Here is a 27,287-nt window from a genome sequence, read left to right on the forward strand (position 1 = left end):
GGATCAGTTACAGGGTTGTTGCTTATGTCTGGCAACAAATCGGTAACTGAAAGATATATAAGTCCAATGTTGACAAATGTTTACAGGTCAAAACTGGTAAAACTTGTCTCTTTTTTCTGAAACCTGATGACAATAGCAAAAAATCCCATTACAGACCTGTCAGTCATAATAAAATGCATTATGCTGAAGTGATGTAAAAACATAAATAAAAACATTCAACAATAGCTACAGAAAATTAAAGTGTCCTCTGCCCACATAGAAGCCCCTTCTGCCTTGCCTATGTCTTTGCTAATGAAAACAGATTTCAGAGGTGGGATATTTATTATGGAAGCAAGTTAAAGAAAAGGACTTGTCAGTTTGATGGAAGATGTTATTTGTGAAACAAAACCAGAACATGATATAAATGGCAAGTAAGACTAACTCAGGGAAGGCCAGCCCTGCATAGGTAATAGGTACACTGTATATGGATAATAGGTATATTTCTCCTAGTTGATGTAAATAACTTGTTAACATTCTGGACTAAAAAGGTAGCAGAAGATTGAACCAGAGCAAATGACTGTGTGGAACATACATCTTTTATAATACCAGATACAGCTTGCTGTGGGTGAGAAATTAAATTGTTCAGTGTGGCTTAGCTGACATCATCTTGGAAGATAAAGATTTTTTCCTATGTGAAAAGTATTGTGGAGTTTATCCTAGCTTTACCACAGAACAACAACTCATTCAGTCATTTGCTGGAGTGTTTGAACATTAGTCATCTATTGACTCTTTGATGTGTGAAAATCAGGTCAGGCTGGTCCTGAGCATTGACTTTTATGGTCACTAGTAGTACTTAGATGGTTTTCCAGATTTACTGCTTCCAAAACAATACAAGACTCTACAAGACAAGTGATTATATTTTAGAACTAATTCCCAGTTTGTATGCAAGACTGATGTACTGATTTTTCACTTGCTTACAAGTTTATAGAGAACCTGCTTCCCGATTAAAAATCTGAAGCCCTGCTGAGTAAATCTATTGATTTTATCACAAGACTACTCTCTATGAACATTCTTGATTTAATGGTTTATCAAAATTAATCATAAAGTCTTTGTCGATATGAAAGAACTATGTACAGAGTATGAAAGAAAGTAGGGGAACTATTTGTCAACAGAAGTCACTTTAGAATGGATTTCAACCTAGCTGGGGACAGTATTCATGTATTAATGAAAAATTTACAAAGACAGAGCATGCAGATGACTAACTGATATAAAGATGCATCTCTGCTATATTTTTCCTGGAAGTCAATCAGGAGAAATATGAGTAGGAGTCAGATTTTTTACTGCAGTCATAAAAATTTAATATGTAATTTACCAGACACTTTCAATCATATGAGAAAAAATCCACAACCAAACAAAAAAACCTGCTTTCTCCAAACCTAAATAAGAAAAGGCACCTAAGCTAACACAAAACTGTTAGTGTAAATAACTAGAAATAAACTTCAGTCAGGCATATTTGCAACTGCATGTTTAGTTTTATATATCCTATCATTGCCATGTTTCAAAAGGCAATAAAATCTTAACTGTGGAGAAAAGAAAGAGGTTTGTTTTTAAAATGTGTGCATTCTTTGTTTGCATCATTATTTTAATAACAACCAGTCTTTCAGTAACTTTGCTAAAAAACACAACAAAATATAGGTAAACCCAATAAAAGACAGTAAGACTATATTCCCACTCCCATCCTTCTCAAAGTCTATAAAACTTCAGGGCAGTTGGCACAAATGTTTGAATATAAAAGGAATGCCACTGGAAGGAAGAAAGTTTTGCTGAGATAAATTCTGTTGTTTATCTTGGCAAAAAACTCATAATATTACTTTACATAACGTTTTTCCTGTGGTCAGGGAGATGTGAAGGAGTGAGCAACTAGAAATCCAGTAACAAAATAAATATATAGGTAAATCAGAGAATTTTTTTTAAAGGTGGGATAGGACTAGGAAGTTTGCTGGAGGAATAAGAGCAGGTAGGTGATTTATGGGTAAATCATATAGGAGAAGGAATGGACTTTCTGATAAATATTATTTCATAAAATGAATGCCTAGCAGGAAAGGGTTGCTTACACAAATACGTCCACATTTCTTTAAAGAAATCTATTCTTCTTCTATTTTAAAATATCCTACTGATTAGGCTTGATGCGTTCTGTGAGTTATACCTAAAGATACTTTAAAACCTTTCCTGCTGAATGTTAAAGAGTAACAAATAACTTGAGACAAAATTTTAACCTTTTTCTCTTCTGCACTTCCGTTTTCTGTTTATTGGATTAGATTAATATTTTCCACAAAAATAAAACAACAACAACAATGAAAGAAATGCCTGTGATTTGTGAGTTTTAACTCAGTAAACAGTAGAAACATAGCGGCTAAATTCAGAGAACACTAGTACAGAGGAACGCTGTGTCCATTACCCACAAGAGCAGCAAGTCTCATCTCCCAAGAACACTGTAACTGAGGTCAACTTTGGATGCAGATATTTTGTGGGAAAAGCAATATCACGTTGGTGGATCTGGATTGAGTTTCATGAAATGTATCATTCCCTTAAATGAATGTCAGCGAGGGATTAACGCACAAGGTGCATTGGGTTGACAAGTATACCAACTTTAAATTGAAATGGTAAAGCCAAACCCTGGATCATGCTAAATCACTTAAATATTTTTCACAAGATGAGGAAAGAGCATAAGCTTCATGTCTCAGGTTAAATCTCTTTTGGGGCAACCTGTGTGCTACTTTCATAGGTAGAATATACCAATACTAGTAGCTATTCCACTTGCTAAAGCTCAAAATCCTCAGCTCATCTTTTTATTTTAAATATATGAACTTGCCCATTTTAACATTTAGAATTTGTAAGGAAAAGAAAACATCATGCTGGCAATGAAAAACTTTTCTATCTTTCAAGCATCAAAAGTTCTCATTTTTATTCTGCCTGACAATTTGACACAAATAGGATGGGGAAGCTACACAAGGTGATACAACGACTGGTGAATTGTCTCCTGCCTCTGGGTAGAAATCAATCATCACTAAATATTATAGATCAATTAATTTCAGGCACACATTCTGCATGTTATGAATGGGTTCTCCGTTAAAAGGATTTGATGGCCTGTGTTTATATCGCAAAAGTGGATGTTTTGCACTGAGTTCCATCAATGCTGGCTTGGTGGAGCAGAACCACTGTTCTCATTGATAAATCCTTTTCAGGTCAGCATTAACCTCAAACATAGTAAGGATGAGACAAACTAGGGAACAAGGAGCCAGACATTCCTCACTCATCCTTGAACTGTTCAGATTTCAAATAAAAACATGGATGCAACTCTCTAGCATCCTGCTTACTGGAGGAAGGACTAAATAAAGAACTCAAACCAACACTTTATTTGCTCACCTTTAAAATAAGGGCTACATTGTATAGGACTGACTTTTGCACCCGGAGGGGCAGGGCCCTGAGCACATCCCCCTCCTCCTGGGAGGCCGAGAGCTGCCCCTTCCTGCCAGTGGCCACGGGGTGAAGGTTCCCGGCAGCACTGCAGGGAGACCTGGGCCAGGGCCAACCACCATCCCATGGGAACTGCTCTAGGCCAAGGGTCTAGTGCTGGGTCCCAATGGAGCTCCCGTTCCCACTGCCTCACAGCTGGGCTGCTAGGCTGGACCCCAAAACTAATCTGAGATTATCGTAGTCTTTAAAGATTAAGACGAACAGAACTGTTCCCCAAAAATATGAGGACTCTTACTTGGCAAAGGAAAGAAATTAAGAAAGAGCCTTTTTCCTCCATCTCAATACATATTTTGGCTATAGGTTTAAATGGTTCTAAACATTTCAAAACACCTAGGTTTATTAAGACATATAGGTACATTGCAAAAAGGGCTTTAAAGCATTCACTTCGGACTCCTCTTGGAAATATAGTATGCATCAGGTTTTTTCATTTTGTCATGTCAGTTTTAATCCCAGTACAGCAGTGAAAGTGGTGTGGGGCATCACTTTAGGATCTGGGAATAGTTCGGAAAAGAAACCTGACAAAAACTAGTTAGTATTTTTCTACTGAAACTGGTCAGGGCTAGGCTGACATGCCAACTGTATGGCGATGAATCTCATGTTGTGTCTGGAAATCCCAGATCAGCAGCTAAGAGAGGACCTGATCTCCAGCCACAAACTGTCACTGAAAATTCCCAAAATCAGAAATGTAGAGACTTTTAGCTCCAGATCTGTGCCTTGGATTTGATCCCAAGCAGTAGGAAGGGAGCAGCAACTATCTGAAGCTATTCTACTGTTATTCCTAACATGCACTGTGCAGCTGTAAGCCACTATATAAGTACAAGTATTAATATTAGGTGTGTCCCAGATGACTCAAAATTAGATTTGTCATAATAAATAAAAGGAGAAGTGAGAACTGGGATCTAACCTAGCTGCAGTTTAGAAACCAGATATGTCTCAGGAGTTATTCACCGTATGAATATTCAGTTGATTTCTGTTTCCAAAAATGCCCTGCGTTTTCTTACTGACAAGGTCTGTCTGTGCTAGCTTAGCTATTGCTGTCTTATATATGCAAAGAAGCCAAGCACTGCATTATGAATTCAGAGATGGTTTACCCACACTGCCATCTACAGAACGTTACACAGATTAGCAAATTATGAGAGAAGTTATGCTAGCAGATGCTCCCTTTCTCTTTCTCTTTTCTTTTTTTTTTTTTTTTAAGTAAATGTAGCTCGCTCATATAACTATTTGCTTTTCACATGGATTTACAATGGTAAACTACAATGCTGTACTGTGAGCACCTTTCCAAGTGCTACTGCCTACCAGTCCTACAGTCTGATTTTTTGGCTGGTGTGCATTTTACTGCAACTTTCCCAGTTTCCTTGTGTTGCATCAGGTCATACCTTAACATGTAGTTTGTTAGGTTTATTGCACAGTACTGTAGTTCACTGCACAGTTCCAAGGTTCACTGGAGCTTACTCATTGCTGCCTATCTGCTTAGTTATTCCGTGAATATCCCAAGAGATCCCTCTTTAATCTAATGGTGGTAATATAGTACTGACATCTGTGGCCCATTTACTGAGCAGGTAACTCCAGTATCAAGCTAAGTGCCCTTTTAGTGTTTGGTCACTGGCCAGTAGACACAGCTCTGCTGCTGCTCCATTCAAGACCAAGGCAACCTTTAGAGTAGAAGCTTCAAGCTGTTTCCTTTTCTTTCAAAGTACTGCACTAGGAAAGGAATAGCAAAGCGTGCAATCTCATCAGTAAGGCTTGGCAGTTATATGGGGGATAAAGGCTGAAAAGTATTGTGCATGTTCAAGAATTCTCTAAATATACTGTAAAAATACTCCACTTGTCATTCTTAATGATTCTCCGCTGCCACTTATGGTGATTGGAGCTCCATTTACAGGTTTTTTTTTCATTTGAAAGCATTTCAGTCTTGGAACAAATTGAATAGATCACAGAGAGTTCACATTTCAAAGTGCTGAACAGAAACTTCCCCGGTTTGGATGCTTTTTGTAATTCTTCGCTTCTGCCAAGATTTTTCCCAGGCACATAATATGCTGTGTTGCTGATATACAAAACTTTGACTTCTGTAAATAAATGGGCTGCAGGAGGAACTGCTATATGCTCCTCTTTGAATGATTCACGTACATCCAACACGCTATACAGAATCTTACAGAAGTAACCTGTGTTGCTGGCACAACAATGGGATGGGTTGCCCAGCATTGAAAGATAATGAGATTTTCTGTGAGCTGAATATGTATGGTAAGCCCTCAGGATTCAGTAGAAGTGTGAAAAGTAGACAGTAGATTATGAGAAGGAAGAAAGATGAAGATAAACTTTTAAGATCATTCTTCAAAGAAGTGCTTAATTTTGAGAATTTACAGTACATCCTCCAGAGAACTGTTCAGACATTGTTTTTCAAATGCAGGAAGTATTACCTCAATCTTGATCCATCACTCTCCCCTGATATTTTCAAATGCTGCAGGATTTCTTTCTGTCCCCTCAAGAATAAACAAAAGGAATGAGAACAAAATCTTCCCTGACTTTATGCCCGTTCTTAGATGTCTTACCATCAGTCATCTTTTGAAGCATATACTACCAATCTCTCATTTTAGAAATGAGGGAGGTTGTTCTTGTGGTGGCATTCATATTTTGCCTTGCAAAGAATAGCAGCCTTCAAAGATTCTAACACATCAGCTTCTACAGGGATATATAAGAAAACCCACTGCAGTGAACAGAGCGCCTGACACTGACTTTAGAGGGCCCCATGGGGACCAAGACCAGTAGTTAATCTGCTGTGAATGGGTGAGAGGGTTTGGGAAACAGGAATTTGTCTGAACAGTCAACCAAAAGACAAATCCCATTGGTTTTAATTAAATGTGAAATAGCTAAACAATTTTTCCTGTTCCCTGTTTCCTCACTCTTTCTAGAAGAAGTAGTCCAGGAGTACACTTTGAGAGGACACCGTTCTTCTCATGCTTCGAGTAGCTGAAGTGCCTGTATTTCCCTCCTGATGCATGCATCACAGGCATGCTTGTAGTTACATTTAACAGGACTGTGGAAAGATCTGTGGGCAAGTATAATCTGACCTTACTCTGATTAGATAGTTTTTTACCAGCTGAAGATCAGGGAAAGGAAAAAGAATCGTTTATTTATCCAAATACTAATTAATCACAAAAAGACATTTCAAGTGGAAAAATGTTAGGAAAAATCTATATGATTTCTATAAATGTCTTTAAAAATTATTCAAAAGCAACTTTTTGAAACTTATGTTTTGGCAGTTTTAAAACAGAATGAAAGTGAAATATTTTATCAATTATATTGAAACAAAAATAATTTTGGGCCTCTGCAGGAGAAATTTCTTTTATTATTTTTTATTTGGATTTGGAACTGAAAAATCAAAATATCTGTATTTTGTAAGCAGACAGAGGAGTCATAATAAAAAGGTATCTTAGGGTGTTCCTAGAAAGTTACGTGGCAAAGTTCAGATCCCTGGAAAGGCAGTGAAGCCCAGAAACCAGATGCACAACCAAAATGGGATCAGATCTCTCTCTTCTGTCATGTCTTTTCATTTTTATATCTGCTCTCAATACCTCAATTTTTGAACCTTCTTTAAAAACTTCTTGTACAAGCTGTTTCCCTGTGTTCCTTAGAATCATAGAACCATAGAATCTGTTGGGTTGGAAGGGACCTTTAAAGGTCATCTAGTCCAACCGCCCGGCAGTAAGCAGGGACATCTCTAACTAGATCAGGTTGCTCAGAGCCTCATCAAGACTGGCCTTGAATGTCTCCAGGGGTGGGGTCTCCACCACCTCTCTGGGCAACCTGTTCCAGTGTCTCACCACCCTCATTGTGAAGAACTTCTTCCTAATGTCTAATCTAAACCTACCCTGCTCTAGTTTAAAACCATTGCCCCTAGTCTGATCACTACATTGCCTTGCAAACAGCCCCTCCCCAGCTTTCTTGTAGGCCCCCTTCAGGTACTGGAAGGCTGCTATAAGGTCTCCCCGGAGCCTTCTCTTCTCCAGGCTGAACAACCCCAACTCTCTCAGCCTGTCTTCATAGGAGAGGTGCTCCAGCCCTCGGATCATCTTCGTGGCCCTCCTCTGGACCCGCTCCAACAGGTCCATGTCCTTCTTGTGCTGAGGGCTCCAGAGCTGGACACAGTACTCCAGGTGGGGTCTCATGAGACCAGAGTAGAGGAGGAGAAAATCACCTCTCTGGATCTGCTGGCTACACACTTCTTTTGATGCAGCCCAGGATGTGATCGGCCTTCTGGGCTGCAAGTGCACATTGTTGGCTCATGTCCAACTTTTCATCCACCAGTACCCCCAAGTCCTTTTCCGCAGGGCTGCTCTCTATCACGTCATCGCCCAGCCTGTATTGATAATGAGGATTGTCCCGACCCAAGTGCAGGACCTTGCACTTGGTCTTATTGAACTTCATGAGGTTTGCAGGGGTCCACCTCTCTAGCTTGTCCCGGTCCTTCTGCATGACATCCCGTCCCTCTGGCATGTGGACCGCACCACTCAGCTTGGTGTCATCTGCAAACTTGCTGAGGGTGCACTTGATCCCACTGTCTATATCATTGATGAAGATATCAAAGAACACTGGTCACAGTTTGGATCCCTGAGGGACACTACTTGTCCAGCTGGACATTGAGCCATTGACCACCACCCTCTGGATGTGACCATCCAGGCAGTTCCTTCTCCACCGAATCGTCCACCCATCAAATCCGTATCTCTCCAACTTAGAGAGAAGGATGTTCTGGGGGACCGTGTCAAAGGCCCTGCAGAAGTCCAGACAGATGATATCCGTTGCTCTTCCCTTGTCCACTGATGCAGTCACTCCACTGTCGAAAGCCACTAGGTTGGTCAGGCAGGACTTGCCCTTAGTAAAGCCATGCCGGCTGTCTCGAGTCTTCAGTTGCTAACACCTTACGTGCTTTCCTGCTGGCAGGGGTTCTAATGCAGGTGTGTGGGTGGCTCAGCTTTGCCTGCTTGACTTTTCCTGGATACCGTCCGTTACTCCCCTGCTCTGGATTCTCCAGTCCGGGACTTTCATGGCTGCATCCTAGCCCCGCTAACACCTCTGTGAAACTCTCCCCTTGTCTGGCATCAGAGAGAAGGAGCTGCAGCCAGACCTACCCCGGGGTGGTTCAGACCAAGACAGAAGCAGATGGATGGTGATGGCCACAGAATTAGAGCTGCTTTATAAATTGTAGTCTGTGTGTGTTAAGCAGGGATTGGTCAAATCATGTTGTACCTGACCGCCAGAGAAAGGTAGAAGAACCTTGTGTAAAATTGCTTCTCGTAAACGTGGCACGGACTGCGCAAGTGCGTGCCTTGAATTGGAGGCATCTCAAAAGTTTTCTTTAACCTTGCTGCACGTGTTAAGTCTCCCGTGTTAAGGTGGTAGGAACCTGAGCTTGAGGTGATGAGAGGGTGTTGAGCATGAGTCTCATGCTCGTACAGGAGCCAGAGCAGCCAGAGCCCCGCTCTGCAGTCGTGGCACTTGTCCCCTGTGCAAAGGGCTCCCCACTCAGACTGCGTCATTCCCACCTCGCTGGGGTCGCCCAAGGGCAATGCTGCAGTGCTCCCAGGGCTTGTTTTGTGTATGGCTCCCAAGGAAGCCACGTCAGGCTCTCTCCCTGTGGAGCCACACAGGCAATGGGCCCAGCTGTGGAGGGCGACAAATTATTCCCATTGCCCCAGTGCAGGAGGGGGAGCCTTAGCTAGGGAATCAGTGAAACCAGAGCCCACCCCATCAGCTCTTCAGCCAATGCTCCCCGACTCTGGGGCAGCTGAGCAGCCAGCACCCTGTGCCCACGTTCCCCAAAAAACTGATGCAAACTCACTCAGAGATGCAGCTGTTGTTCAAACACACCATCTGTTGACAACTTTGTACAAAATAAAGCTCCCAGAAGGAAGGGATGCTCTTGAAGAGGTGCGGGCAGTCTAGGGGACATGAACACAGCTCTGTCTGTGAAGACCTTTCAGACTCCAAAGACCAGCAGTCTTGTGAACCGATCCTGCAGTTCCTCAAACTCACGCAGTGCCTTGGCGTGGGCAGCTGGATCGTGCACCAGGCACTGGAAGAGGTTGACCGGCTCAGCCGCTTGGAAGGCTGCGGGCAAGATGATGTCCTCAGGCATGTTCTCATTCCCGAAGAAGAAGTGGTCCAGGCGTTTCTCCTCCAAGCAGCCATGCAGGTACCACATAATATCCTGCATCCGCATCATGAAGTCCCACCTGCTCCAGCTTGACAGGGGTATGGTGTTGAGGAGGTGCATGACAACCGTCTTCCAAGTGTAGGAGGAAAAGCCTGCGCTCACAAGGATACCGGCACAGAGCTGCAGACAGTTGAGGTAGATGGTGCCATGCGGGGCCTGCCTGGCCATACGCCTGAAGAACTTCACCTCTGCCACAGCGTAGGTCTCTGACCAAGTTGTGCTTGGGGCGAAGATGGTCTCTGTAGCCTGGCTGCTCAGGAAGATGTCCGAGTCGCCTTGCTGCACCCCAAACACTATCTCAACCAAGAGGGATCTCCCAGAGGCACTCGTCAGCTGCAGCTTGCAGGAGCGGCTGGAAGGCAGCACCTTCATCCTGTAGTGATGCGACTGAGTCATCTCCCCCCAGGCTGAGATCACCAAGTTCTGAAACCAGCAGGCAATTTTCTGTGCATCTAGGTAGGAGTCGGTGCAGACGGTGCCTAGGAGGCTGGAATCCTGATTTCTCCACAGCACTTCCTCAGGGTGGTGGAGGAAGCACAGCATGTTCTCCACATGTTGGTCCCTCGTGCAGGTGCACTCCTGCTCCACACGGATGCAGTTCTTTGCCGGTGTCTGCCCCGCGGTGCCCAGCTCCAAGTGGAAGGCATGGCCACGGGGGGGCTTCAGGGGCACAAGCAGGGGGTAGACAGCATCATCACCACAGGGACTCCAACCTTCAAAGGTGCTGCCCACCCCGATCGCTGGCTGCAGCGCCGGGAAGAACCTGTTTGACAAGCGTTCTCGGAAGACAGCAAGGAGGTCGCCCACCAGCTCTTCCACCACTTGTCTCCTGTAGGCCATGCTCTTCCCTGACCGCCAGATGCGCTTTGCAAAAATCCTTGTCATCAGAGGATGCCCCTTGTCATCAGAATCTCCTCCACCCTCCTCCTCCTCCAGCTCTGTGCTGCTGCTCGAGCTCTCCCCTTCATCAGTGCAGTCTGGCTGTCGGCTCCTTTTCCTGAGCCACCAGCAGAGTGTGAAGAACAGGTCTAGCATGCCAGAAATCGCCCAGAACTGCCACCGCTGCAAGGCAGCAAAGACCAGGCCTCCCCAGTCCAAGCTGCTCTGCACATGCTCATGCAGCAGCCGAGTCATCTCCAGGCTCAGCTGCTCCACATGCTGCGGTACGCGCTTGTGCTTGCCACCATCCAGCTCATCGCCGACCATCGGCAGGAGCTGGAAGAAGCTTAGCACAAGCAAGATGAGGACCCTTTTTGCAGCCATAGCCTGTAGGAGTAGGGAGAGAAGGGGTTCAGTGGGGCTGGGAGGGAAGGAGGGAGGGAGGGAGGGAACTGGTGGCGGGGGGAGCGGGGACGGGAGCCGCAGGGAGCTGGGGGCAGGTAGGGGAGGGGATGAGGCAGCGGGGAGGCAGCAAGGCCTGTGCCCAGCCCAGGGGCCAGCGGCTGGGCCCTTGATGCCGGGTGAGAACCCACCCCCCAGGGTCTGGCGTTTCTGCCCCGGCCCTGGTCCAGCCCAGCCTCCCTATCTCCTGCTAGCCCAGGCCATACTGGGGCAGTGCTGCTGCAGCTGCCCTTTATAGCTGCCCCCCGCCATTGTGACGCGTCCCCTGTGGTGTCCCAGGTGACAGAGTGCATCACAGGCACGGCCGGCAACCAGCCCCGCCCTTGGGCACACACTCCCCCCCAACCCCGGCTCAGCGGCAGCATTTTGTAGTAAATGTGAGTGTGTGGGTTTGCTCTTGGTCCAGGTCCCTCTGGATGATATCCCATGTCTCTGGCACGTCGACCGCACCCCTCAGCTTAGTGTCACCGGCAAAACCGGTGAGGGTGCACTTGATGCCACTGTCTATGTCATTGATGAAGATGTTGAACAGGTTCCTTGGTCTGAAGAATGAGAGGGGCAATGCTGTTGGAAACTTTTAGTGTTTTCTTTTAATGATTACTAATAGTAATGCCTAAAAAAGGTAATCCTCTTATAAACAAAAGTAGTTATTCTTCATCATACATTGGGAAATGAAGGAGCAGGCAAGTGATTTAAGTGATTTGCCTTTGGATCTGTGTATAGCTGAATTATAGACTCACTCATTCTCTAATTTCGGTGTTACATCATGTTGGATCACCATGTTTGCAGGACAGTTGGTTTTCCATGCTGTATGCTACAGAATGTTTCTGGTTTTGGTAATGAATGTTTCCCATGTTGTTCCCCTAATAAATGCACAATCAATAAAACAATTCAGCTGTTTATTCTGAAGCAGATTAGCTATTTGTTTGAATAAGCAGTTCTTCCTAGAAGATATTTATAACTTCCCAGAGTCCAGCCACTCACTTCATTTCTAAGGAACTTAAAAAAAGAACAGAAATCTCTTACAGAAAATGATGAATCAGCCTTTATTCCTAAATTCTGCTTGTTCACCTGTCAGTTGTGTGCAACTCGGCTATGACAGCTGTTTTCAGGGCATAAGGAAAGGGCTTGATTAGCAGAAATATTTTTTTTCATGATAACAGAGTCATTAATGAGTTACATGGTGACATACCAATAAAAAGGTATTTTGAAATAAAGGATGTTAATCAACAGAGTAATTTTCATGTTCTGGAAAGCTGCTATTTCTCAAGGAGAAAAGATTCTGAAGCACATGGATTTGCCATGCTTACTGTTCCAGCTTTCCAAAATAAAAGTTTTCACCACAGACAATATTGAAGAAAAGGATAAAGAGATGTGTATTTTTCTCTTAAGGTCATCTAAAAATTTGTCATGTAATGGAAATGCACTTTTTTTCACAGAAAAACAATCAATTGAGAAGACTGTTGACTTTCTTCTTTACATAAATTCAGAAGGGCTAGGTGATTTTCTTTCAAAAGGAATCTTCATAAGACTATCAATATCTTATAACTGAGACAGTCTGTAGTATTAGGAAAATGTTAGAAAATTATACACTCATTAGTTCAAATTATTTTAATAGGCTAATTTAAGGCAAAAGCAGAATTAGACCCTTGGTGTTCAGTCACGCTGCTAGATTGTAGCCCACCATTGCTTCTGATCTGCTTTGCACGCTCCGACCCCACAGCAATTACAATGACACTTGGTCAACTCTATCCCCCAAACATCACTGACAAGAGCATCATGTGTCAGAGTATTCTCTGCAAGTGATAGGGAGAAAGCACTGACTGTTACAGCTGGAAGAGCAGAGCCACTTCCAAGAATTGGGAAAGGAAAGCAGGATTGTGCTGTTAGTGACTTTTCCATTCCTTCATTCTGAACAAACTAAAGGAACCATGATATGTTAGACTGCTGGAGCCAATTTCCATCACTGCTTTTGCTTTGCCAAGTTCCTTGAAAACAAGCTGGTTGCTCGGGGAAACTTTATTAAAAGCACTGTGAGATTTTCTTCTGACTTTTATTCTGACCTAAAAATGCTGCTGAGATGAGACAGAGAATACTTTAAAAAGCTGGTTTATTCACCCCTCCCTCTTTTGCCATCACACATATACTTTCCTCTGGTGAATCAGATCTGTTCTGTGTCTTCAGAGCTTGTTTCCTTGTGAAGGAAAAGGATGCATATCTGGACCATACAATCAGCGTTTTGATAAGGGCACACAGGATAGACACACAGGCTCATCCCTCAGACTTTTTTGCAGCTTCTTTCTTTTTCTCCACTGTAGAGCAGCGACATTTCACAGATTCTACTCTAAAAAGAGCTAAGTGATTTGGGGGGTTGTTTTATCTTTTCTTTTTTTTTTTGGTAATAGTAAACTTGCAGGAATCAGCATCCCCAGACTATTTGCAATGTCAAAATCAGTTCCCCATGTCATTTGATCTGGGTATCAAATAATGCTAATGGAGGATAAAGTCACAAAATAGGAAGTGTTTGGATTTTTGGTTGTTTTGCCAACACTAAAGATAAAACATTTTTATTTTTAATTGGCTGGAGCTCCTAACAGCAGGGGGGGCAGACGCTGTCTAAGAGAAAATAAGAAAAGAAAAGATGCTACATTTGGTTCAGATCAGAAGTTGTGGGGTTTTGATTTTTTTTTTTTGTCTGCTGAACTAAAAAATCAATTTTCACATCTCTTATCCTGAAAAGCAGTACCAAACAGTACTTTTCTGACTGAAAATAATAAATCCTAATAGTTCTTAATAAATCCTAAAAAAAGTGGTGGTTCAGTATAACACTAAGACCATCCCTGAAGGTTTTTTGACAAAGCTGTGAAACTCAATTCCTTGCCTGCTCTCTCAGTGCCCAAAGGTAGATTGTGGACATTACCATTCTTCAGCTGCAATTGAAAGCGTTTCATGGCACAGCTCAGCTAAAAGACGGCCATGTGCCCAAGAGGCGGCCTGCAGTGGTGGCCATGTCAGGTGTGAGGAGTGAATGGTGAGAGCAGCCCTGTGCTTAGGATGGGCAGGCAGCCCTCAGACGTGTGTACAAGGGAGATGATGACTGCTGTCTTTTGGACTCCCATTGTCGAAGTCACAGTTTAGGACTAAGGAACAAACTCTGTCTTTTCCAGCCTGGGCTTTGGCGATGGCTATTGGAGTGCTTAATCTAGATGTTGAGCTACAAGCCATGCGTAAGTTGATATTGCTTATAGATCTATGTTTCAGGCACTGATGTGGCAAGACATGGGCACCTGGTCACTGAACAGCTAGTTATAATTGTGGGATGACTAGGGAGGAGAGGAAAAAGAGAAGTGATTCAATTTGTGCAGAGCGAACTTTATTTGGTTTCAGTAACCAACAGTTATCAATAACCGGTTCTTTGTATCAAGTGTGCTTCATTATGCACTTCATTTAGACCTCAAAAGATGGTAACTGAACATTAAATAAATAGCGAACAACTATGAAGAATATCAATTTTTCAGAGTATCCTGATTATGTAGAACGGAATTTAGAATAATTTTTTACTAATTTGGAAACTGTCGCAAAATTAACTTAGAAACTCCACGTAGTCTTACTGTTTTCCAGTGTGCAATGCATGGCTGGGGGCTTTTTTCTTCTGGCTCCTTCAATGCGAAGAGGCGTGAAGAGTAGTCTGTAAAGATGAACAAAACCACTACAGCACTTTCTGTGGAAAGCATGGTCCAGATTTACATTAATGCTCTCCACTGCCTATGTGCAATGCAGACCTGGTAAGGATCTCAGCAAGTCAGACCAGTACCAGTCCCCCATCTGGCAAAAAAGCATCCTCCCATTAAGTCTGTTTTGAGTAACATCAACTCCTTCCCAGATAAATATTTTCACAGCTTTAAAAGGAAGAAGTTCAGAGACGGATAAATTAAAAAATGCGAGTACTGTATCCAGTACTGAAGACACATCAAAAATCTTATTCATCCTCCATCCACACCAGTGGTTGCCCTTGGACTGGTTCATCAGCTGCTAAACACTTCCTGGCTCATTGCCAGTCCTCACATATACTGCTGCTGTTCACCTTCCTGTCTTTTACTCGAAAAGACTCCCAGTCAATGCATCTTCACTTTGTGAATATGTGACTTAACGCTAAGGTTATATTAGAACTACAAGGTATGTTTTGAACTGGTCCTTTTTTTAGTGTCAAGCAGCTAGCTTTAGGGGAATTATCCATGTAGCAATTAACGCTGTTCTAAGAGCTGCCCTAAACAGGATCAGTGTGTTGATCTCACATAGCAGTTAAGGCACGTGAGTGTTTCTAGGCAACAGCCCTCCCTGAAGCGATGCCTCCAGCATCACAGCAAGATGCTCTGACCTTCCTTGCCCAACAACTGGATGCTGACAGGCTGGCCAAAGCCTTATCCTCAGTGTGCACCTGGAGCAAGGCTGAATCCAACGACAGTAACTACTGTCCCATATAACAACTGCATACAGCACATGTATTAATACAATTTCTCACAAGACATCTATTAAATAGAGCTGTTATCTTCTTATTTTAAGTGGTAGGGAACCGAAACATAGAAATTATTTGCCCTGGGTAATCCAGAAATTTTGTAGTGGAAACAGAAATAAAATCCAGGTGTCCAGACTCAGAGTACTGAGCTTTACTTACAAGATCACACATCCTTTTATCAACCTCTTATAACAAGAGCAGACTTTGTAAGAATATAGGTCTGGTTTGCATATGGATCTCAAAGGACAGCAAAGTTTGGACCTCAGACTTGAACTAAGGGATGCCTAGGGTTATTAAAGTCCTTTAGAAATATTAGGGGTACTGGACTACTGCACATAGCGCAGCTGTAGCCATTAATCACAGCAGTGTGTAAACGTGTTTTCCATTCAGAATTCAGCATACATCTAATCTATTAGTTCAGAGACATGCTGTCAACAAAAGAGTTATTTTCATCTGGTAGATTAATTTCTCTTTTATTACCTCTTCAGAAAATCCTATGCTGGTGTCTCCTCTTCTCTCTGAATCATTCAGAGAGTACAGGCAGTTGGATATATCTATGGCCAACAGTTGCAGATATATAGTTTATAGCGAATAGACAACCATCCAAACACGTAACTGAAGATGTTTGTATAAAATCTTGAGGGAAAAAAGGCACTGGGGTGAACAGAGTCGTAGGAAAGTCTTTTCAGGTCCGTGTTCCCCTCAGTGATATTAGATGAGATGTTAAAAGACAATCCCAACTTCTCATAGGTAATATTCCATTTTTATGGAAGTTCATGAGCATAGGACAGCCAGGACATGATGTTAAATTTTACCAGAAAGTAGGAATTTCTTCTTCAGAGTGGTTCGTGTTTCTGTCCTTCAGGAATGGGCTACGTCTGAATTGAAGAAGATGCAACATTCAAGAACGTGTTTTCCATGGGGGCTGTCATGAACAGAAAAAAAGAAACTATATCATTAGTAGTAGTCATCAATACAGTAGTACAGGCAATTAAAACCGTCAACACAGTATACAGATCTAGAGATAGCAATGCTATCGCATGCAAAATAGCCCAGTCAGGCCTCTTTTTTCACACACCGAATGCTATATGTCTGTGTGATTTGCCAATGTACATAACTGCATTATGTCCTTCAATTCCTCTAACAGGGCACTGTGGTGCTGTGAACTGCTAACTGTTGCTTTCATCTTGAAAGAAAAATGAGTTAGGTAACAGATGAAGAAATACTTTTACAGAGCTTTGTCAGCAGTCTAGGAACCATCAGGGAAAAAAATATGCAAGTTATGAGACAAAGTACTTTAAGAGCTTCTAAGTCCCTGGCTGCTACTACCATTTAGTGGCAAATTCGGCCAAATATTCATGACCATGGCCTTAGGCTGCATCTCAAGATTGCTAAAGCTTTTCACATGCAGTACTGGAGGTATCGGCTCTCATAAAAAGTTTCTAATGGACCTGTGAACACACTGCTTCAGGGTCGAGAAGTGCTGAAACGAAGCAAAATCAATGCCTAGGCAGCACTACAGATTCCCGGTGGCATGGCGTGCACTAATAGACCAGAATGGTGGTGTAGAGTAGAGAGAGAGTGTTGGAGAGAGGAGAACAACTTTATTAAAGATGACTGCTCTTGCTAGAAGAGAAGAGAAGGCAGAGATTAGTGGAGCTGCTGACTGTGCACAGAGAGAACAGATGTTGGAGGTTAATGGAGCATTAGTAAAAGAAAGAAAATCAAAGTCTCCTAATACCTGGTATGGTTATTTTAGTCAGAGGACTCTTTACAGAAATGCACAAGGTTTAATCGTAGTTGAAATATAAAGTAAGACACTACATGGCCTTGTTTAGCATAAAGAATTTCTACAGAGCCATATTTGGCTCCAGAATTGCCCTCTGTGAAATTTCTTACTTCAGAAGTATTACCTGCTGCGATTGCTATCAATCTCATTTAACTGTAACCATTGTCTCTCCAAATTCAGATACAGTTTTGAACCCTCCTTCTAATGAATTATTTCGTGCAACAAGGATAACAGATTAAAGAAAGAAAAAGGATACTCACTTTAAGGAAAAAAATATTTATGTAATACATAAATATATCCTGTATTTACGTTGTACAGTTAGAAGGCATATAAATTTACAGCTTGTTTGCCGTTTTACCAGCAGTAAACTACAGGGATAAGTGCTTTCAAACTGGTTTGTAAAAATGACTTTTTCTGGTACTAATAAAGACTCCACCTGACACTGTAAAATATAACTTATAACTTCAGGATTGTGTTTTATAACCACAAACTGTTGTCTTTTTGCTCCACTGAACATTAATGATTCTTTTTCAGTGTCTCATAACAAATTCGTTCAGACACCAGGTTAGTAGGAAAGTTCTGTATCCTGAGAAACATGAACATACCAGTGTTGAGTTACAAGCTGGCCACAGTGATGCTGAGGCATTTGTTGTAAAGGTAATTCTGCATGACTAGTTGCATTTATTTGAAAATATCACCCAAAATGAAGTGGGGTTTTTAGTTTGTTTGTTCATTTGTTGGTGTTTTAAAAAAAACAACAAACAAACAAACAAATAAACCCCCCCCAAAAACCAAAAAACCCAACGTTTCCTGAGTAGTAGAAAAATGATCAGGCTTATTTTAGTACACGTGTGCAATGGTGTGTCAGCCTGTGAACTGTGAGGCTACAGCGTATAAACTGAATTAATTAAGTTGCAAGCTGGATATGGGCAATGGGCTGTTGGTCTTCAGCTTGCTTTAGAATTAATGTTTAATTCAGATGGTACAGTGATGAGCACGATGTGAGGTAGAAAGAGTGTGTTTGAGGTGTCAATGTATTTCTCCTCCCTTCTCAGTCCACAGCCTGAGTGCCCATATTGCGTCTTCTGCACATATACCAGACTGCTCCTGGGTTTCTTCTGAAGGCAACCTGCTCAAGAAGAGTACGCAACAACTCACAGGACTGTTTTCTCCAGTGTTGAGTCCAGATAGATTGTACAGACATGTACAATGACTTTACCTACCTCTATGTAGGACTGTCTTCCAGTGTCATCCCACTTGCACAGAACACAGTCTCAGCGTGTTTTAAAAATACCACTCTGATAGCTGCAACTAAACCTTCTCTTTATTTCTGGCACTTGGCAATGGAAACGCACACAAACGCACAGATGGTAATTATTCTGCCTCAGGGCCATGAGGATGCCTTATGTAGGGCCCGGAATCTCCAGGGCCGAGTGTCACACTGTGTGGATATGGGCAATCTACTCACTCTGTGAGAACAAGCCAGGCTGTACCAACCAGCCTCAGTCCAAGAGCTCACTTTCTGGCAAGATCAGCAAAGGCAGTTCGAACGTAGCATCAACCACTCTGTAGTTCTCATATCTCCTACGCTAGCTAAGCCACCAGGTGTGAGCGTGTTTGCATGTGACGTATATATACAAAGTTACGAAGGAGATCTGTGGGCAACAGCTGTGGACAAACTGGTGATAATTTGACATTGCAATTTTATTTCTTGCTGAACTGGCTCATCTAATAATGCCTTCATTCACAAGGAGCTTGTAAAAAGAAAAAAGAAAATATTAATACGATATTTCTGCCCTTTTCTCTTTTCAGTTATATTTGATTTCATCCAGTCTTCCATATGACTTTTTTGACCATCATGCAAGAATCTTTTCAGTTCTGCCTATTCTGCCTTGCTCATTACTAAGGTACATGGTCACTTTTTATTCTTGTTTTTCAACAATTTTCCAGCAACTTTCATTTTTTCTAATCGCAGCTGAAAAGAAATAAGGATAAGTTCTCAGGGACTTCAGTTGAAGGCTGTCAGCTCATGACAGCTGAAGGTCTGGCCATTTTTTTCTCCATGGCTTGCCTTTAAAGTCGCAGTTCCTCTGCCATTATTTATTATCTAAGTCCCTCACTGTTTCTTTTAACTCTGTAAATATTTGGGAGATACAGATTGCAAAAGAAAAGATACAAAAAACCATGCTGATATTTTATTGATGTGAATTATCTGATGCGCCGTGCATGACAAATATTCTATATAAACCTAGGCTTAAAACATGAATACCAAGCTAAACATCTTATGTTGCTGGTGAACTTCTCTTGTCTGTGAAAAAGCTCCCAGGTCTTTTTTTCTTTTTTGCTTCTGATCTTCCCTTCTGGGTTTTGTGTTCTTCTGTCACGTATGCCTGCTTAAACACTTTAACTCTTAGCTAATTATGATTCTAAGAACTTCAAAATTAATAGAGAAATTATTTTTTTTCTTTTTAAGTTAATCTTTGAATGTAGTCACTCCCCACTCCCATGGAGACAGAAACTTTTATAATTTGTTGAAATCTCAGTCCCAATATGAGATAGGAAAGGAGATGGCTGCTCAGTACATATAAACTCTCTATGAAATTGTGTTATGTTGTAGGACAGCAGTCTGCAAACATTTCAAGAGCACAAAAAACAACAAAGAAAATGTGTTATAAAAGTCTGGGTGTCTAAGTGCAGATAATGGAGTGAGTAAAGAAAAATCTAAGCTGAATAGTTGCAGAATTTTCTTAAAAGAGAAACATTCTATACTGTGAAGGGAAAATGCAGAAGCCTCATCCCTTGGAGCTTTAAAAGCAAACCAAAGCAGAAAAAATGCTCAGAAATACATTTTTGTGAAAGGCAGACCCACCTCATAAGGTTATTACAATGAGGAAACACTTTGGAGAAAAACAGTGCACTAGTAGAATAACAAATAGGATTATTTAGTAATGTTTTCCACATGTAATTCCAGGCTGTCTTCTACTAACAGACAGTGCTGTAAACTGAATGTTATAGTGTCCTTTATACAAAAGCAATTTATTTTGTTTTGCTTTCACACCCTCCATGGTAATAATGTAGGTATTGTCAAACAAAGTAACGGTCCCTGCTATTTCAATCTCAGCACTAATTAATGTCAAATCCTTCAGAAGAGTATATGCTGCCACACTGGGCTAAACCGGGATCCTGTCTTGGAGAATGACCAGCAGACATTCATTCCAGAATATTTAGGAAACAATGCACAGCACAACAGTATGAGCAGTCCCTTGAGACGTGGTTCCAGGCCCCATGTCCTGAGCTGGGAGCTGCCTCTAGAACAGAAGAAGGAGCAGGGGAAAACAGTCTTTTCATGTCTCTGATCTGACATTAAGTCTCATAGTTGATAAGTATGAAAATGTTCATTCTGTTAATTCTAACTGCCAATATGAACCCTAATTATATTACACAGGAGTGATCCTTGTTCAAAACTTTAAGGTAATATAGCTCTAATTGTGTATTTTGGGTATTCTTCCTATTTGTAGTGCTCAATCTCATGCTGAGTCTTAATTATCAACTATAGCACAAAAATATCTTGCATTTATTTGTTTCTCAGTGTCAGCGATATCTTTCAAAAGATGGCATTATATATAAAAATATGTATAGTGTATGTGTGTGAAAACATGGTCAATAAATGCAGCAGACCCTGCAAAGAGGCAGGTAGACAGCATGTGAAATCCTGGTAGATTTAAGACTCCAGAGAGTCTTAAGACTCTTTCATATGTCAGACTTTAAAATTTTTTCTTTTTTCAGACAATAGTACCCATTAGCAAAGAGAGGAGATAAGAAACTAAGTAAGAAATTATATAAATGATGGAGACAGTTTAATTTTTGCACCTGTCATTTCAATTATTCAGACTTTGGAATCCTGTATTTGTCTAGTTACTGGTTCTTGCAGCTCTGTATCAAAAATGGCACTGAATGTTCAAACAGAAAATCCCAGTTGTACAAAATTCCCAAAGTAAAGACTCAAACTTTTTCTCGTGCCATTTCTTTTACAGGGAAGCAAAACCATTCAAAATAAACTGTGCCACCTAATATTATGTTGACCGTTACAAATGCTAGTAGTTACCTGTAGGATATAGAAGTCATAAACTTCTGAAATACTGGCAAATTAAACAGTATTCTAGTCACCTCTGCATGTGTATCGTGGCTGCAATATTAATGTGTAAGGTTGTAAGATCTGTGCAATGCAGATAACTTTTCGGTAAATTCCTCCAATTGACACTTTTAGCAATGATCAATTATTCACTGAAAGCAGAGGCTCAAGCATCAGCGTATAAGCTATCACTTACATTTTACAGGATTGTCAATGGAAAGCAACACCAACATTCCTGCTATACAAAAGCTTTAAAGACAACAAAGGATTTTGTATGCAAGTAGCAGTGTTAGACCCTCATCTGGGCAAACTGTTGGGCAATTATATTCTTTTTTTGCATTTGGCCAGATATGCTAGTCTTAGTCACTTCCTGTCCTTATCAGTTGCTCAGAGTGGTTGCAAGAAATTAAACAGCTGCTGTTTTCTGCCTGCCATTTTAAATGGCTGCATTGCATTAGTGGATGCAGTCATATGTTTCACCCACTCGCTCTCTCCAGCTCTCTTTTTCATTGTCTGCTACAGGGACATTTTCTCTGAGAACAAGAGGGGGAGGTACATATTTAATTTTCTGAAGTGCCGCGCTCTCACTAGTCCAAAATGAAGTCCCTGTATTTTTCTTCGGTGCACTTTTTGGCTTCCTATCAAGATGGAAGATTGCGTATAAACAAGAAAGATTTATTTATTATCACATTTCTTTCAGCAAGAAAACAAACAGTTACTGACATTACAACAAACAGTTATTTACAGTTGCTGACAGTCCTGGCATCTGAAAGGAGGCAGTGTAAGATAAAGAGGAGTTCTCCATCTCTCTTAGTTTAAAATTATTTTTTAGAAAGAATACTGCAGATTCAGGAAAAAAGTTTAAACTCGCTGTTAGTTTTCTCGTATGAGCTCATACATCAACTGTGATGGAATGGAGCTGGCTTGGTGGAGTGTATCATTAGAAGAGTCTCTCACACATACCTCACTCCTCCAAACTACTCAGCTGATTTTCCACCTGGCACTGGAATATCACCACGTAGGGAGTGATTACTGAGAAAGAGTGGGAGAAAAGAAGACATAGTGCTGTGCCACTCTTAAATTTGCTCTTAAAACCCAGCTTAAAACACCTGGGTTTTAAGAGCGTGGTAGGAAATGACAATAGAAGGCAGTTAAGCAGAATAAAAAATTAAGAAACGAGAAGTGGCTGCAAAGAGCATTTGGATTAAGGAATATCTGAAAGCTAATATCTGTATTGTCATTCCATCCATTTCACACAAAAGGACTTCACAAAAGCTAGAGAGTACAGACACATTTGTTCTACATGTGACTGTGTCTAATGAAGATTGTTGCTCAAAGTATACTCCATCACAATTTCTCCAAAGTCAAGAGAATGCAATAAACTTCCTTACAGGGAACTATTGCCAAATCCCTTCTACTGTTCACATACACCCTCTTGATATGAGTGTACTTAAAAGTAAAGAACAAACACAAAGTGGCTCATTTCAAGATAGACGATCTTGACCACTCATAGTGCCCTCATCACAATCGTCAATTACATGTTGCTTTTCTATGGTCATGCCTAGGACAGCTTTGCTCTGTGTGGAAATGAATTGTCCTCCTTGAAGATCGTTCTGGTAAATTATGCTACAAATGACACAGTCTGGTACAGCTACTGTGATTCTTCAGGGAAAAAACAAAGCCATATTCACAACAGGGAAATCTTGCTGGAAGTATCCATTACAAGATGTGACTACACATCAGCGTCTTTAGGATGGATAGCATAATAAAGAAGAGAAAGAGGGCTCTTCTCAATTCAAATCGACACAGTGAATCCCAGAAAGCCTATTTTAACAAGATTCAATGACTCCAGGACAGAACTGTTATGACTACATTTCTAACTTTCTCTAATTTTCCACCCAGTCATCAATACTTGCAGTATTTATATGCCTTTGCTGTGGGTAGGAGCTGATGACTTGGGAACTCCATGTGGGCTTCAGTCTAAATCAGGCCTGTTGAAAGTCTACATCTGTGACCAGAAAGCAGTGCTCAAAGAAGTTGGCCTGTTTGGGCACATGTTGCCCACAGCAAGCTCTGCTTCCACATCAGAAATTTGAGCTTCTCCTGAGGTTTGCATGTATTTTAGATTCAACAGTGACAGCTGGCTGATGAAACACCACTAAGTGAAAAGCTATAGAAAAGCAAAAAGCTGAGAGCAGTAGGAGGAACTTAGGGGCAGAGTCACAGGAGGAGGTGTGGTATCTGTCAGTACCATTAAAATTGAATCTTTATTTAAGAAAATGAGTTTACTCCCTCTTTCTGCTTTGCCACCCCTCCTTCTTTTATCTGCCCTCTATAAATCCCTTCTTGCAGATTCCAGTGAACAGGAACAGGAACTCCAGGAACAGACTCACTTTTGCTCTAGCTGTTTAGCAATAAGGCTAGCAATATGAATTGCCAGTCACATCAGGCTACTGTAGTAATCCTTTGTGAGAAGAAATTGGACTGGTTTTATAGGTCACATCACTTTTTTAAAAATGTAACCCAAGCAACACACTGTTTTATGCTAGCATGAAAACACAGATCTAAAGCCATTAAACCAAAATGACAGTTTGAGGGATGGAAGAGAGTCAAACAGTGGTTGGAAACAAAAGATGATTTCTCCTGTGCTGTCTTTAATTATGAAGCATCAGTATGAAACCCTTTGTAGCAAGTTCAATAAGAAAATCTAGAGGGATTAGCAATTAGCACCATCAGGGTCCTTTTAAACACTGCATCATCCACACAGCGCCTTTGGGGATCAGAGGCAGAAATCTGAGTTCTTGTTCATTGTTGGAGTCCCAAGTGGGGAAATTAGCAAGTAACACATACTCATACGCAGTACCAGCACTTCACAATGAGCCAGCCTAATAGCCCACTCACTGAGATGACATAATACGCCAGCAAGAGTCTGCTCCTGAAAAAGACATTGCTGGGGCTGCTGCTGTTGCTGCTATCCCGTTAAAATAACATGCAAGGATAAGAAAGAGCAAAATAATCCAACATGCACAGCAGTGAAGTGGGAATACAAGTTTATAGCTTTGACTAAAGTTTTCTGGAACTTCACTGGTAAAGGCTTTATCCAGATAGACAAATATATCTTCTCCTGTGCAATATCTTCTCATTTGCAAATGTCAGATCCTAAAATTAGAAAACAAACTTTGGCTTGGCCAATCCATGCTGGTGGAAACATGAAATTTTTGATAATTGGATAACAAAAAGATGCCATTTAGAACTGGGAAAGTTCTAATATTTTTCTGCTTTTCTAAGTGGGATTTATCAGAAGCTGAATCCTGCTTAGTCCCTTATTTGGATAGAAGACTTTTTAAAGCAGTAGAGGTATTTCACAGCTCTTGCTTTCTTGAGTGTAAAACTACCAAATAGCTTTCAGGAGTCCAGGATTGCTGTATTTCAAGTATTGAATATAGAGAAAATCAGGGGGATATTCTAGTGTGGAAACCAGAGAAAGAAGCAGATATAGTCTCGATTCTCTCCTATTCCAGGGCTGCCAAGGACCAGTTTGACAGCTGTGATAACATCTAAATTAGCAGGAGATTTTTGTAGTGCTGGATTGTAGAACTTCCTGCATGAAGACTGTTCTTACTATGAAGGGTCTTTGTCCTGACTTGCCGCTTTTACTCTTTTTCTTCCCCACCTACAAAAGCAGTTCCTGGACCTTCTGGTTGGTCTTGGTAGGGAGGGGAGACACCGCATGTTTCACATTATTTCAGCCACAAACTGTGGGAAATTATGGTGTTCTGAATACAGCTGTCATCTGTAATTACACTTAGCAATCTTTGACATAAGTTTCTAGATATAGATTATCCCAAACTTTGAATCAGACAGATTAAGGATGGTAGAAATTGTTCCAGTGCAAGTGTTAGTTCTTTGAAATGTCATTTTCAGCCATGACATTTGAGTTTGCTTTTGCTCTAGGATTATGACACATACTATAAAAACTTTTTTTGAAGAAGGAGCTATGGAAAGAGGGTGGGAAAGTGACAGTTTTTCTCAGTCTACCTGTCTCCCAGGCATGCATATTGGAGGCATTTTTTCTTTTGTATTTCATAGGCAATGTCATCTTTCTCATAATTGTCTGGTTTTGTTTAGCAACTAAAAACATCGTGGCTGTAGCTACAAGGCAGTGGGATACAAGGAATTAGTGTGGAAAGTGGCTGGTGGAGAATAAATGCAGTGACACTGAAATTAAAAAAATGGATGCAGGAAAGAGAAAATAAAATGAGAGTTAAAAATACAGTAAGTCTTGCACAGGAAGGCAGCAGGGCTACTGTGAGTGGGTCCAAATACTCCCTCATAACTTCTGTGATGACCGCAGATGGTAACAAGGTGACATTTTATGGTTGCTCTCCTGACCTAGACATAAGCCGAACATTAAGGAGCTATTCACAGAAATTGTCTTTCTCTTGAGGCTCTCAGCTGTCTCTCTGAATGCTTTGTCCATTTTGCCTTCCTTCACTTTCTGTTCCTATAGGCAAAGATGATGAGTTTTATACCCTCCGATGTTCCTCTGTAGAATGTCAACCTCAAAAATTCAGCTTGAAAGTTTCTCTCCCCCCCATCTGTCTTCTCTCTTCTGTCTCTGGGTGACATCTGGTGTATTGGCTGAGGTCTCCAGGCAGCTTTGTGGCAGCTCCAGACTCGCCTAGGGCAGCTGGCTAGAGTCATCAAAGGGGACGACTGGGTTGTTTTGTCCTCACTGAATGTCAATTTCTTTAAGTCACCTTTGGGTTCTGGGAATTTTCAGAGCAGTTTTTTATTTGTGACTCACTTGCACACAGTTGTTGGAGGAGTGAAAGCAGATTTCAAAGAAACCTACAGTTTTCTTTATTTTTTGAAATATGCTCTCCCTCCCCATCGCCCAATAAAAAAATTACTAAATGGAAGAGACTTTCATTTTGGAAACAATGGTGCTTCTTTTTAATTACAAGTTCTGTTCTGTAGTGGAGAGTCGATAAATGTTCTCCACATTTGGAATTGGAAGTGTAAAACTACCTTTTTTGACAGCAAAGAGCATTTTCATCAGAAGGGAGGACAATTTAGTATATTTCTTATATGAAAGACCTCAGAAAGAAGAATGGTTATAGATTAAATTTTTGTGATAATGGAGGGGTTCCACTGTCTTGCCAGATCATCTTCATGTTTTACCCCAGCTTAGTTTACTATTGTCTCTTCACCTGCTTGTTTCCTTTACACAAACAACAGTGACACAAATATCAGTCTCTCCAATACACAGCTCCCGAGATAAATTTTTTTAGTCTCTTTGTATTCTTCCCTTAGCTCCTTTTCCTCTGTATCAGTCTCCTCTTTTTTCCAATTATGAGTTGTTGTTGTTTTGCCTTCACTCACAAGATCTTTCCCTATTCACGCACTCTGTCTCTTTGGGCTACCACAGCTGCTCTGTCCATGATGTTCAAAAAACTTCTCCTTATGCCTACTGTTTAATCCTGCACCTCATGGCCCTTAGCCTATTCCATTTGAATTGACCTCTGAAGCTGAAGCTCCTCGATCCTTTGCTCTAACTGGACAGGAGACAAAACGGTGACTGTTGTGAGCTAGTCCTAGCTCCAGATATCCTGAGGGCCAGGCAGCCAGCGTTTGTCTTCTGCTGAGGGCCTAAATTACAGAAAAAAAGACCTTTTTGTGCAGAAAATGAAAGTACAGAAGCATTCTGCTGACCAGCTCATCTAATCTGGGGGAAGGCTGGCATAACAGACTGCTTTGTCACCTCTGCCAGTTTTCC

General features: G+C 41.5%; 1 protein-coding gene across 1 annotated transcript; it reads right to left on the reverse strand.

The window, feature by feature from the left end:
* Positions 1-9,493: 9,493 nt before the first annotated feature.
* On the reverse strand, positions 9,494-10,993 carry LOC128908254 (inositol 1,4,5-trisphosphate receptor-interacting protein-like 1). Its single transcript, XM_054198057.1, has one exon. It carries the CDS (start codon positions 10,991-10,993, stop codon positions 9,494-9,496), a length of 1,500 nt encoding a protein of 499 aa, XP_054054032.1.
* Positions 10,994-27,287: the final 16,294 nt, after the last annotated feature.

This window comes from Rissa tridactyla, chromosome 4, assembly GCF_028500815.1.
Source record: "Rissa tridactyla isolate bRisTri1 chromosome 4, bRisTri1.patW.cur.20221130, whole genome shotgun sequence".
NCBI lineage: Eukaryota > Metazoa > Chordata > Aves > Charadriiformes > Laridae > Rissa > Rissa tridactyla.